The sequence below is a fragment of the Rhynchophorus ferrugineus genome, unplaced genomic scaffold (genome assembly GCF_030347505.1).
Source record: "Rhynchophorus ferrugineus isolate W39M unplaced genomic scaffold, kcgeb_rfMv2 rfM2, whole genome shotgun sequence".
NCBI classification, from domain to species: Eukaryota; Metazoa; Arthropoda; class Insecta; order Coleoptera; family Curculionidae; genus Rhynchophorus; species Rhynchophorus ferrugineus.
In genome coordinates, this window is record NW_027472581.1 from 70756794 (window position 1) to 70770307 (window position 13514).

The 13514-nt window shown below is 31.6% G+C and overlaps 2 protein-coding genes across 4 annotated transcripts in view; one reads left to right on the top strand and one right to left on the bottom strand.

The window, feature by feature from the left end:
• The window catches only part of cpo (RNA-binding protein), a 555476-nt gene that overhangs the window by 88181 nt on the left and 453781 nt on the right, over nt 1-13514 (bottom strand). The window contains exon 1 of one of the 3 annotated variants that reach the window (XM_076394568.1): nt 10691-11118. The exons of the other annotated variants lie outside the window; for them this stretch is intronic. Coding sequence (XP_076250683.1) covers nt 10691-10975 — 285 coding nt within the window. The 5' untranslated portion in view covers nt 10976-11118. Of the gene's footprint in view, nt 1-10690; nt 11119-13514 lie in introns of those variants that run through there. 3 annotated transcript variants of the gene reach the window in all.
• On the top strand, nt 1677-8420 carry LOC143192009 (uncharacterized). Its single transcript, XM_076397468.1, has 7 exons — nt 1677-1719; nt 1780-1898; nt 2183-2453; nt 2511-2678; nt 2781-3209; nt 8132-8142; nt 8196-8420. Exons 2-7 carry the CDS (start codon nt 1842-1844, stop codon nt 8418-8420), a joined length of 1161 nt encoding a protein of 386 aa, XP_076253583.1. The 5' UTR covers nt 1677-1719; nt 1780-1841.

Consider the following 13514-nt stretch of genomic DNA (forward strand, 5'->3'; position numbering starts at 1 on the left):
CATACTGTCAGATGTCAGGCTTCTAGCTATTGTTAAACTTCATAAACTTTTTAGTGATTTTCATCAAACGATGAGGTAACAACTACTGTAGAAGATGGGATTGATAAATTGGATAAATTGAGAACTGAGCTGAGAAATCATAATTAAAATACTCTTCTAATTCCTGAATGCATATTAGAACACTATCATATAACTTTCTACCTGGATATGGAAAGGTTGTCGTAAAAATGAATATTTAAGAAATACATGCCCCGTAGAGATCGCCTGAATGAGAATTTTTTCAAAACTAGCATTGTGGTCAGTAATTCTGACATAAATTAAGCGACATGTCGATGTTTGATGGAGAAATATTGTGAAATAAAACACAACGGTCCTTTCACCGCGCACACGACATAAAACCGGAGACCTATCTGTCGGCTGGCGCAAAGATAAATCGTGACAGATACAGCGGCTGTAATGTGCCGAAAAAATCGGTTATGAAAAAATATGACGGTGCATAGTTATAGTCAGTTGTTGCAAGGTATATTAAGACCTTATTTTTTATGGGGGAGTTTTCGAGCCCTTTTGTTGACGCGTATTGGCCGTAAAAACGTTGATAAATGCGGGCCATATGGTAGCAGGTGGTGAGCACGGAATATTTGTACCCCTTCCTAACTGACAAAATTTATCTCTGTGTGTATTTTACCTATCAGGATTGTTACTAATTATAACCGTTTTCGGTTATTTTTCATGATATATTAAAAGGTTTAAAGCGCCTAGTCTTTTGGATGGAAGATTTTTGTTTGATTATGTTTATGAGTGGATTATATTTATTATTAGAAACATTGTTTTGTAAAATACTAATAGTTTTATGATGTCTATAATTCCTAGTTTATACTTTGGATCGGATAGCTTCGTTGGATAATCTTATATATAAAAATGAATCGCAAAATATGTTCCTAAGCGCATAACTCAACAACGCCTGGACCAATTTGGCCAAATCTTTTTTTAAAATGTTCGTTGAAGTTCAGGGATGGTTTTTACGGCGAGAAAAATTAGAATTATTGCTGGAAAAACCCTAAAAATAGCCCTTTTTGTTTGAATTTGTTTCGTGTATCAGTTGACAATTCATCTGTCATCTGTCAAAAGTCATCTGTAACAGACAACTTTTTTATTTGTTTAAAATTTAATTCAAATTTTAAATAAATAAAACAATTCGTACGGCTTAAAAGGATTTGAGTTCAAGTCATATCAAATTTAAAAAAAAAAGTTGTCTGTTACAGATGACTTTTGACAGATGACAGATGAATTGTCAAGTGATACACGAAACAAATTCGTATATCGTGTTTTGTGCAGAGTGTTTAGTTAGTTAGTGTTTGTTTAGTTCGTGATTAGTGAAAAAATAATTTATATTTGATATGCCTCCTATAAGACGAAGCAATTTAGGTAGAAGAACCAGAAATGCTATAAACCAAGCTAATTACCGATCTAATCGTACTGCACAAGAACGTGACGACGGAAATGAACGTGAAAGAATTCGGATATCACAAACGCGTGAAGCGCGAGCGCGACATTCAACTAATAATCGCGCAAGTTTGAATCCAGCTGCTTTCAGTTACGATGTATCAATTGACTACAGTAACTACCAATGTGTTGTTATTGGTTCTATGAACTTGGTTTGCTCTTACTGTAAGGCATTAAAATACAAAAACGAAGCCAATGGATTGTGTTGCGCAAATGGTAAAGTGAAATTGATACAATTGGATCCACCACCAGAACCATTGTACTCATTGGTTTCAGGAATAGGAACAGATTCTATACACTTTTTGACACATATTCAACAATATAACAATTGCTTTCAAATGACTTCATTTGGGGCAACAAATGCAGTTCGGGAAAATTTTATGCCAACTTTCAAGGTATGTATTATAGCAGTTACTCATAATTATTTTAGCGAACAAAATTTTCTGTCACCAAAGTTAAGATGTGTTACTAATCTTCAATTTCTTAATCATTACGAAATATATCACTTAGTCATCATATTATATGGTGATTCAGTTTCAGTGACACTTTTATTATATTTTATATTTGATAGATATTAGTTAAAACTAAATATATACTTTTTAAGATCAAATATTATTTAAGTTTGATCATTGACAATCCATTAATTTATACCACACCATAATATTTTTTTTATTTACAGATACAAGGGCAAATATATCACAGAGCAGGTTCACTGTTACCAGTGTCAGATAGCGACAACAAATTCCTGCAAATTTATTTTATGGGCAATTCACCACAAGAAATTGATCTGCGTTGTGCACATAACAATTTAGTAAAAAGGTCTATTGTAGAACAATTACAAACTTTATTTCATCAACACAATCAATTGATTATATTGTTTAAAACTGCCCTGGATCTGATGCCATCCGATAATCACAAAATTGTAATCAGAGCTGATAAAACACCTGCAGGTCAACATACAAGACGTTTTAATGCACCAACTATTGATGAAGTTGCTATCGTTGTAGTTGGAGAAAACTTGGAATCCCGTGATATTGTTTTACATCGTCGGAATTTTCAATTACAACCTATAAAGGAAACACACCGCTCATATGATGCACTGCAATATCCCATTATATTTTGGCAAGGTGAAGATGGCTACGATTTATCAATAAAAATGATAAATCCCATTACAGGTAACTAAAATATTAGTTTAGCTATGGCGATAATATCTCAGTCACTATATTATGTATTTTAATTTTATATTTGAATGTTATTAAAACAAAATCTGTTTACAGGTTCTGAAACCAACAAAAAAGTCAGTTCAATGAACTATTATTCATACCGCCTAATGATTCGGGAAAATGCAGATAATCACATATTGAAATGTCGGCGATTATATCACAAATATGTTGATGACATGTATGTTAAAATTGAAACGGAGAGATTAACATTCATCAGGTTGAATCAAACCAAACTCCGATCTGAAGAGTATATTCACCTTCGAGATGCGATTAATACTGATGGAAATGCACAGAATGTCGGTCGGATGACTATTCTTCCAGCAACATACATCGGAAGCCCTCGGCATATGCACGAATATGCTCAAGATGCCATGTCGTATGTTCGTCATTATGGTACAGCAGATTTGTTCATCACATTTACATGCAATCCGCAATGGATAGAAATTAAGCAGGAGTTATTACCTGGGAAATCATCCATTGATCGTCATGATATTACAGCCAGAGTCTTTAGACAAAAGTTGAAATCTTTAATGAATTTCATCGTAAAACATAATGTGTTTGGTGAGACACGCTGCTGGATGTATTCTGTGGAGTGGCAGAAACGAGGATTGCCACATGCACACATTTTGATTTGGTTGGTTGAAAAGATAAGGCCAAATGAAGTTAGTGCAGTGATATCAGCTGAAATCCCTAATGTACAAGTAGATCCTGGATTGCATGAGGTAGTTATCAAAAACATGATACATGGTCCCTGTGGAACTCTTAATCAAAATTCACCGTGTATGATGGATGGTAAATATTCAAAACGATATCCACGGACATTAATATCGGAAACAATTACTGGTAATGACGGTTATCCATTGTATGTATCCATGTTGGATTGTTCCATATTCACCCATTTTATCAAAGACATTCAAAGCACACATCAACGTTGAATCTTGCCATTCAGTGAAATCGATTAAATACATTTGCAAATATGTAACCAAAGGGAGTGATATGGCTGTGATTGGAATTGGTGCAGAGAATTCTAATGATGAAGTTACCCAATACCAAATGGGCCGCTATGTCAGTAGTAATGAAGCAGTTTGGCGAATATTTTCTTTTCCTATTCATGAGAGACACCCTTCTGTTGTTCACTTAGCTGTGCATTTAGAAAATGGACAAAGAGTGTATTTTACAGCACAGAACGCAGTACAAAGAGCTGCTCAGCCACCATCTACTACATTAACCAGTTTTTTTGAGACATGCCAAAACGATGATTTCGCACAAACATTGCTATATTCTGAAATGCCAAAATATTATACCTGGAATCAATCCTCAAGGAGATTTATACGACGGAAACAAGGAAAACCAGTTCCAGGATATACAGATGTATATTCCACCGATGCGATTGGCCGGATTTATTCAGTACATCCAAGCAATGATGAATGTTTTTATTTACGACTGCTATTAGTCAATGTACGTGGCCCAACATCATTCCAACAGTTACAAACTGTTGATGGTGAATTGTGTGGATCCTACAGAGAAGCCTGTCAACGTTTGCAATTGCTTGAAAATGACGCTCATTGGGATCAAACTCTCAATGATGCTGTAATATCATCACACACTCATCAAATACGAACATTGTTTTCTATAATCATATCTACATGCTTCCCATCAAACCCAATTGATTTGTGGATGAAGTACAAAGATTATATGTGTGATGATATTTTGTATCAAATACGGAATAGAATGGGAAATCCAAATATACAAATCAGTGAAGAAATTTACAATGAAGCATTGATTTCAATTGAGGACATGTGCTTGATAATGTCAAACAAACTATTAATTCAATTAGGCCTGACCGCGCCCAATCGTCCAATGCATGACGCTTTTAACCAAGAGTTGCATCGAGAAAGACTGTATGATCTCAACGCTTTGAAAGAATAAATTCAAACAAATCTTCCACTGTTAAATGAACAACAGAAGTATGTATTTGAAACTCTTATGAAAGTAACAAATGATGAAACTGGAGGGATTTATTTCTTAGATGCACCTGGTGGTACAGGAAAAACTTTTTTTATTTCATTAATATTAGCAACAATTCGCTCACAAAATAAAATTGCACTTGCACTCGCTTCGTCGGGAATCGCAGCAACTTTGCTTGAAGGTGGTCGAACAGCCCATTCAGCACTAAAATTGTCATTAAATATGCAAAGCAATGAAACTCCAACCTGCAACGTTTCGAAGAACTCTGCAATGGCAAAGGTTTTGCAGCAATGTAAATTGATTGTTTGGGATGAATGCACGATGGCACATAAAAAATCTTTGGAGGCTTTAGACAGAACCTTAAAAGATCTACGTAGCAATAATAACCGATTTGGTGGTGCAATGATTTTATTAGCAGGAGATTTTCGTCAAACATTGCCAGTGATTCCACGATCAACGCCAGCTGATGAACTCAATGCATGTCTAAAGTCCTCCAATTTGTGGAAACATGTTAAAGTACTTCATTTAAGCAAGAATATGCGTGTCGAGTTGCAAAATGACCAATCTGGAAACATATTTTCTAAACAACTCATTGACATTGGTAATGGCAAATTTCCTATAGACATGTTGACGGCTTGCTTTTGCTATGACTATAAACAAGTCCCAGGGGCAATCATTAAGTGTTTGTGGTATTAATCTAGAAAACCCATGTTTCTCACATGGTCAATTGTATGTTGCCTGTTCCCGTGTTGGAAAACCATCAGATTTGTTTATCTATGCGCCAGGTAATCAAACAAAAAACATCGTATACCACAAAGCAATATAATGATAATAATAATAATAATTATGATTCACATGATTAACAATAAAGCGATTACTTACTTTTCAATCCTTATATATGTTTTATTTAATTATTTTTTATTCACAACGTCCTATCACCAGGGTGATGGTTCTGTTCAGGAGAATTTTTTAAAATACGTAGGCACAAAAACTGCCACATTACAAATCTTTTTGACAGGACGAAGTCTGTCGGGTCAGCTAGTTATTTGATAATTATTTAAATATTTGGTACTAATGTATGATACAGTTATGCTACGTGTTTTTATTAGCGAGATTTATTGTTGAAAATACTAAACATAAATGCAAACAACTGCTAAACAACCTTACCAAACTGTTAAATTCAATGGTTCTAACATTTCTCTACATAAAATAATAGTTTTTCATTTCGTATTATGGAGTTATTCAGCGGCTAATGGAATATTCACTATTTTTGACCTTCATTGCTTCTGTTATTTGATTTGAAGAATTCTGCTACCGAAACTCATGAGACACTTCTAGAAAGTTAGTGATGCTGCTCTGTTTCGAAAACAATTAATAGAAAGATTAATTGGATACAAATTCAGCTTAAACTCTAAAAGAACTTTCGGACAGCTTAGTAGTTTAAGCTTAACTCTATTTTCATAGGATTACGTGGGATGAGAAATATTCAGAAGCAAGAAAAATGACTACCACACGAATTGACTGAAAATATCATTCAGAATTTCTTAACAATTGACCTGTTGAAGTGAAATTGAAAATGATCAGAAGATAGGTAAGCACCAAACAATAAAACTGGTATTAAATTTAGAAAATAATTAAGTTTTTTCGTACATTTTCCAATCAATAGCTATAAATAATGTTTCACTAACTATATTTAAGAACCGAATATTAACTCTGGCTAATTTCAAAATAATAATTTAAAATAATTTAATGAAATTATATAATTCGAAAATATATCCCTAAATTAGAATGTAGTATAGGATTCGTTTTAGTTAAGTCTAAACAATTAATTTAAAAGTGTGCCTAGTTTTGTAAATATTTAAGATTTATATGGTATTTTAAATATTAATTTCTAATTAATACTTCATAAAACAGAGCAAATACTTTCCTCAAAATATAGTAAGATAAGTGTGGCCAAAAACTAGACTAAAGTGGACTTTTATCTCGAATTTTATTTATAGAATTGTCTTCAACTCTTTTCTGAATTCGGTATTATTCTCCTCAAGTGACTCAAAACAATATCTTTGAGTATATTTTTTGAGTTTAGGAAATAGATATTAGGTGGAGGTAAAGTAAGTGACTATGGGGGTTGTGCAATTTAATTAATAACGACATGTTGTGTAGTAACATAAGTAATGATATGAGTATTTTTATGGGGTTTTAAAATAATCAATGCTGTATAAGAAAGCTTGCAAGTATGGCCTCTTGAGGTAGATAGTTTTACACAAACGATATTTAATATTCAAATAAGATTTCTTATTGACATTTTGATCGGCAGAAGTAATTCAAAATGAAAAACAGCATATTATTTATGGTTTACTATGTTTGGATCACATAAAATCGATATTTATTTTGTAATAGAATATTAATCTTAATATTGTTTCTATTTTTAAGTGTAACTAGTATTGATTATATTAATTAATATTGTCAAATGTTCAATTTTGTGTATGAACCGTTCCATGCTAACCAGGATTAAATCGAACTTTTCGCTAAAACTTTCGCGACGCTAAAGACAATTGATGCGAAAGCGCTGAGTGGATTGAAATTAAGTATCAGCAAGCAAAGCGCTCCACAAATGCTTTGCGGTTCCGAAATTCGATATCGATCGTATCATTTCGTCGACTTTAATAATAGGGAAGGTATTTTGGTAACAGCCAGATCGAAAAACACGGCAGGTGTGCGTGTGTGTATGCCTATGTGGGCGTAATAAACATGTTCATGTTGAATCATTGATAAGTTGTAAACGTTATAAATTTATCGATATAATATTGCAGTATTATTTTAGCTGTGTCAAAAAACACACGTGGTATTTAGATGGTGTTTTCGTTTATTTCTTTATGTATAAATATGTATACTTCGATAGTTTTATAGTGGTATACTGGTTTCCTTTATGTACTAAAAGTACCACATTATGCATACTGGCAGTTTCCTTATAAAAAATACTTGAAAATACTTTAAACATGATAACAGCTTTACAGCAAATGTGCAGATATATGCTAACTGACTTTTGTGACTATTTTTATACGATCTAGCCGATATTTTTATCGAATGATCGATTCATTCGTAAATCGTCGAATTTCTCGCGAAATTTGACTACAACTAATCAATAATTCCAGCAGATTTGAGATAAGAGAATGGCATGTTGCCAAGCCAACCGAGGCAAATGTTTAGCTGATTGTTTTCAATAAGTATTCGGAAGATATATTATCCTAAATAAAGCAACAATCGGTATGTTTAAAACCGAAATTTAAATACATAAAAAGTACATATTACATTACGGTGTTGAGTTACAATAAATTAAACACGTATATAATTTGAGTTTAGAATTATTTTATATTGTTTTATTTTTTTATCTTTATTGTTACCATTATCATAACACTGTTTATTTGATGACACAGGTATCATTCGGGTTTGTGTATAGCAAAATGAGACGCATAATCATTAAATATGAAATATTTTCAGGTTGAATGGGAGATATGGGTTCGAATAACAATGAAGGTCTTACTAACCAATAATTGTCATCGCAGAAAGAATGTGCAGGATGTGAGAGTTGGGGTGTCTCAAAAGGCAGACCGACGAAACAAGTGTTGGAAGGAGGTACAGCAGAGAAAAGAGGGATATTTAAACATTTATGGGATGGCTGGAGGTAATAAAAGAGCAGTAGTAGAGTGTGAGTGTCAAGACTAAAGTTAATTTCAATGATTGATTCATTGATATCTTGATTTGATTGTGATTTAGTATTTTTCTTAACTTAGTAAGATTTCATGTCGTTTCTATCCGTACCCTTATTATTTACATACTAACTATCTAACTGCCTCACCAGAGTTGCAAGATTTTTCTGATTTTCAAATTAATCTGATTGGATCCACCTCACATTATTTTTACCCAAGAGATCAGGAAAGTTGATAGAAGTTTCTGAGGAAATTATTGGTCTCTAATTTGAGGAACACCTTCGAAGTACTTTATATTCTGCCTGTGATGGATATGTTCTGAAACTTTACATTAACAACAATGTTTCCATTTCGAAGATAAAACAACAAAAACTTTGATTTGACTTTTGATTCTTATGATGTTGATTTAGTCATTGCCTAATTTTGGTGGATATGTTTTTTATTTCTTATCCAAGGCATTATAAACAAGAAATAATTTGAGACAAGTGAATGCTGCTTGAAGGAAAAATGCGATGTGCCTTTCTCTTTATCATAAAGGAAATACTAGTACTGTCTTAAACATCTGATATACTTCATTCTACAAGTTTAACTGTATGGATATAATAAACTAAATCACGTAAAATTCAACAGTAGTACAGGTTGTAGCAGAATGGCAATACATTGGCAAAATAGGTAAAAAGGGATATGATACGAATATGAAATTAGATGCAATAAATCAACAAATCTCCAAAATCCTATGTGATTGCTTAATATTCGAAGAAACTCGTGTTAGTGTCTGGTTTAAAGTATCTAACAAGTGGCAATACACTATATATATATATATACATAAATATATATATATATATATATATATATATATATATATATATATATATAAATAAATATATATAAATATATAAATATATATATATATATATATATATATATATATATATATATAAATAAATATATATAAATATATAAATATATATATATATATATATATATATATATATATATATATATATATATATATATATATATATTGTATCGTAATAAGATGTACTTATGGTAGTGGTTTTGAATTTATTGTATTGTGTACGTTGGCTCAGTTTCATAAATTATATTGATTAACTTTAATTCTTTAAAATTAAAATTAAAATTAATGATCTGTGACAATTCTAAGTAGAACAACCGAAATATAAAAAACGTTCTACACAAAACAAAAAACTGAATTAATACGTCGAAACGGAAACGGTATCCTGTGACTGAAACTTCCGGTTGACAAATATGTTCGTCGCCGGATTGATTTCAAATTAGAAATCGAATAAATTCGTTTTTGACAATGAGAGAAAAGCGGAAAATCGTCCTATTGGCTTTTGAGCAATATCGGAACGAATTAATTTATATAGGTCAGAAAAAGTTTATTGGACATGAACTTTGTTTATTACCGTATATTTTAATTAAATACAAGTATTAACCAAAATAAAATATATCTTCAAATATTTTTATGTGTAAAACCTGTAAACATTACGTTGATATTAATTTTTAAGAAATGTTTCAAACTTTATCTGATTTACTAGTGCAATGTTTCATTTAAATGAAGCAATAAATATGGAAAATATATAAGCAATAAATGCTAACTAGTATAATATGATTTAGTGATATAAATGTTTTTCTTTAACATAAAGTGAAATTTAGAAATAATGAAGCATTCATATAATTTTCAACCTTTAAAAATATGCAGTATTGAAATACACCATGGGTTTTTGAAGATAATTAAGAATATTACAATTGTTTCCATAAAAAGTGGGGTTTCTTTTAAATTAGAATTGCAAAAGTTTTATTGGTAAATTGGAGTAAACTAACTGATAATTAACGTTATGAAAAGGAATAATTATTGTATTTATTATAAATAATACTAAAGTTATTTTAAAACGTAGCGATTTTTTATTATATATATTTGTCTTTATCAAAAGTGTATGTGTTTGAAATTAAAACTGCAATAGTTTTAATAGTAAAGTAAAGTAAAGTAAACTAAGTGACAATTAATTTTATGAAAGCGAATAACAATAGTATTTATTTTAAATAGTTTAAATGTAACATTTTTTAAATTATTTATCATTGTTTTTATGAAAATTGTTGTGTTTTAATAAAAATTGTAAAAGTTTAATTAGTAAAGTAAACTAATTGTTAATTAATATTATCACAGAGAATAATTATTTCTTTTGAATATTATTATAACTAATTGATTTAATAAATTCTAATGATTATTTTTATGAGCGAGCGAGTGGGAATTATGCTTACTTCATCTTCAGAATTCAGATCAACACAATCCATTTCACTGTCACGAACGAAAAACTGTATGATATTCGACTTAAATGCTTTTCTAGTTTCGCTACACAACACACCAACGTGATCGGTAACCGTATCGTCAATTATCGAAACGATGTAATTTCCTCCGGAAGAGGAACGCAATATGAAACGAGAGGGTGAACGAGCCGTCTCTGTCCGTCGTGGCACGTCGTGAACTCGAGGGTGAACCGACACGGACTGAACGCGTATCAGACGTAGACCTGCCGTCGAAACCATTGTTTTAGGGGGTTTTTGGCGCACGGTTGCCAGGTATGCCGCCGAGGGACCGGTAAATGGGACGAAGGCGGCGGCGACGGCGGCGGGGAAGGGAGGGGGGAAGAGACGGGTGGCGCGATGAAGAGAGGGGGACACGGAAAGAGGGTGTAGGCACAGAAATGGTGAAAAATTCAGGCGTTTGATAAGGGTTTCGTTTCGGTGGATATCACTGAAATTTTCCAGATTATATTTTTATGTTGTAATAAAATATTTTTGTGACAGGTTTTAATATGCTTATCGATTTATAATGTATGATATTTATTCGAGTTCTATATGTTTATTATGTACATACAAATATGTATTAATATTCATTGCATCTAAAATAACAATATTAAAATTAAACCGCCGGATTTATTAATTTTTATTGATCTAATTATTCTAACTTGTGATCGTATGGTCGAAATTCGTCATAATAGAGTGAAAAGACATAAAAATGTATTTGATACATAACATTAATTATTAATTATAATTATATATATATATATATATATATATATATATATATATATATATATCTTTGTTCATCATATCATATCATAAAGATCATATTTATATGATCTTTATTTAATTTTATGTTATAAATATAAGTATGGAATAATAAATGAAGTAATACATGTTTGTATATTAAAACGGAGAATATATGAATAAACCAATCTTGAAACTGATATTTGACTGTCGAATGCATGAATGTATATTAAAGGAATAACGAACACCGAATAACTGACGAACGATGTAATTTATTTTTTACAATTTGGAAATGCATGTTAAGGCAATGTATTTACAACCATTAAATTTATGTATTATATTTTATTATAAACTTAAAAAAAACCTCAGCGAGATTTGATCCTAGTACGTTATTGTCGGCGAGTTGAACTCTTAACTCGCACGGTTACCCGTTGGGTTTGTATAGATATATTGTGTCACCGGCGACTATCCCTGGTTGCTTGATTTGGGCGTTTTTCGTTTTATTAGAATATAGTAATTTGTATCGCATATTACATAAAAATAGTAGGCCTAAACATTCTTCTTCGATATAAGCTTTAACCGTGCCAGATTTCACGCCTACAGGTACTTGATTTTTTTTAAAAAAGGCAAAATTTTTGTTAAGCCGATTAATATATATATATATATATATATATATATATATATATATAGTTAAAAAGTTTTATTATTTCATATGAACAAACGTTTCATAGAAATTTTCTATTTCTGTCATATAGTTATTGCACTATCACTATTGATTTGCTATCACATTAATTTTTTTTAATGTTTCGTGGTAGTACAATTATAATTTATCGATTGAGCAAAATAAATAGTTATAAACAAATTTAATTCAGCATGTAGGCAAATTGTTGTTGTTTCAATATCTTGGAATTTTTACCATGATAAGCACTCAGTCAGGTTCAGACAAGGGCTAGTTATGTAAATAAGATACTTTGGAAGATAATTTAAAATGTTACTAATATTAACAGAGTTGAATTTTGATATAGCCCTATAAATTCATTTTAAGGATTTACAACATATGATGTTACTGTATATTACATTTTATCGGGTACATTTGTACAGTATTTCAAGTTAAGTTTAAGTAGTGTAAGTTAAGTGTAAGTTTCAAGAAGTATGGAAAAAAACTTATTTCAGCGTGTTGCAAATAAACGCAATCGTATTTGCGGGTTTTACTTTTTTATTTCAGTTTGAAGAAAAAAGCGTCTGACGGTCATCGAATGTTGTGTGAAGCTTATGGCAACCAAGCTCCATCGCTTTCAATATATGAATACTGTGTTCGACGTTTTAAAAATGATGATTTTGACAGTGAAGACATAGAGTATTCTGAACAGGTAAAAACATTTGAAGACGAGGATTTGAAAACATTATTCGATGATGATCCGTGTAAAACAAGATGAATATGGAGAATTGTTGGGAGTAACGCAAGAAACCATTTCCAATATCCAATATCCAATTGGATATTTTGTGACGTATGAATTGAACTTAAGATACACTGAAATGCTTTTGATCATATGTGAAATGCTGCTTCAACGGCAAAATCGGAAAGGTTTCCTAAATAATACTCTTAATGCTGCTAAAAAGTGGACCCATTACGATAATCCAAAGCTAGAATAATTATGGGGGTCACTCGGTCATGGCTCCAAGCTAATGTTCTGCATAAGGTGGTATCAGCTTGGTGTGGTATATTATGAGCTACTAAAAGCTAATGAAAGTATCAATGGGGAAAACCATCGAATATAATTCATGCGTTTGAGCCAAGTATTACGCAAAAAAGGCGAGAATATGAGCAAAGGCAAAACAGTGTTATTTTTCAGCATGACAGTATTCTACCACATGTTGCAAAACCGGTAAAACATACTTGGAAACATTAAAATTGGAATTACTGTCCCACCTGGTGTACCAGTTTGCCAGACTTAGCTCATTCTGATTAGCACTTGTTCCGAGCTATGAGGTGTCTGAGCTCATTCAAGACGCAATGCGTAAATTATCTGAAAGA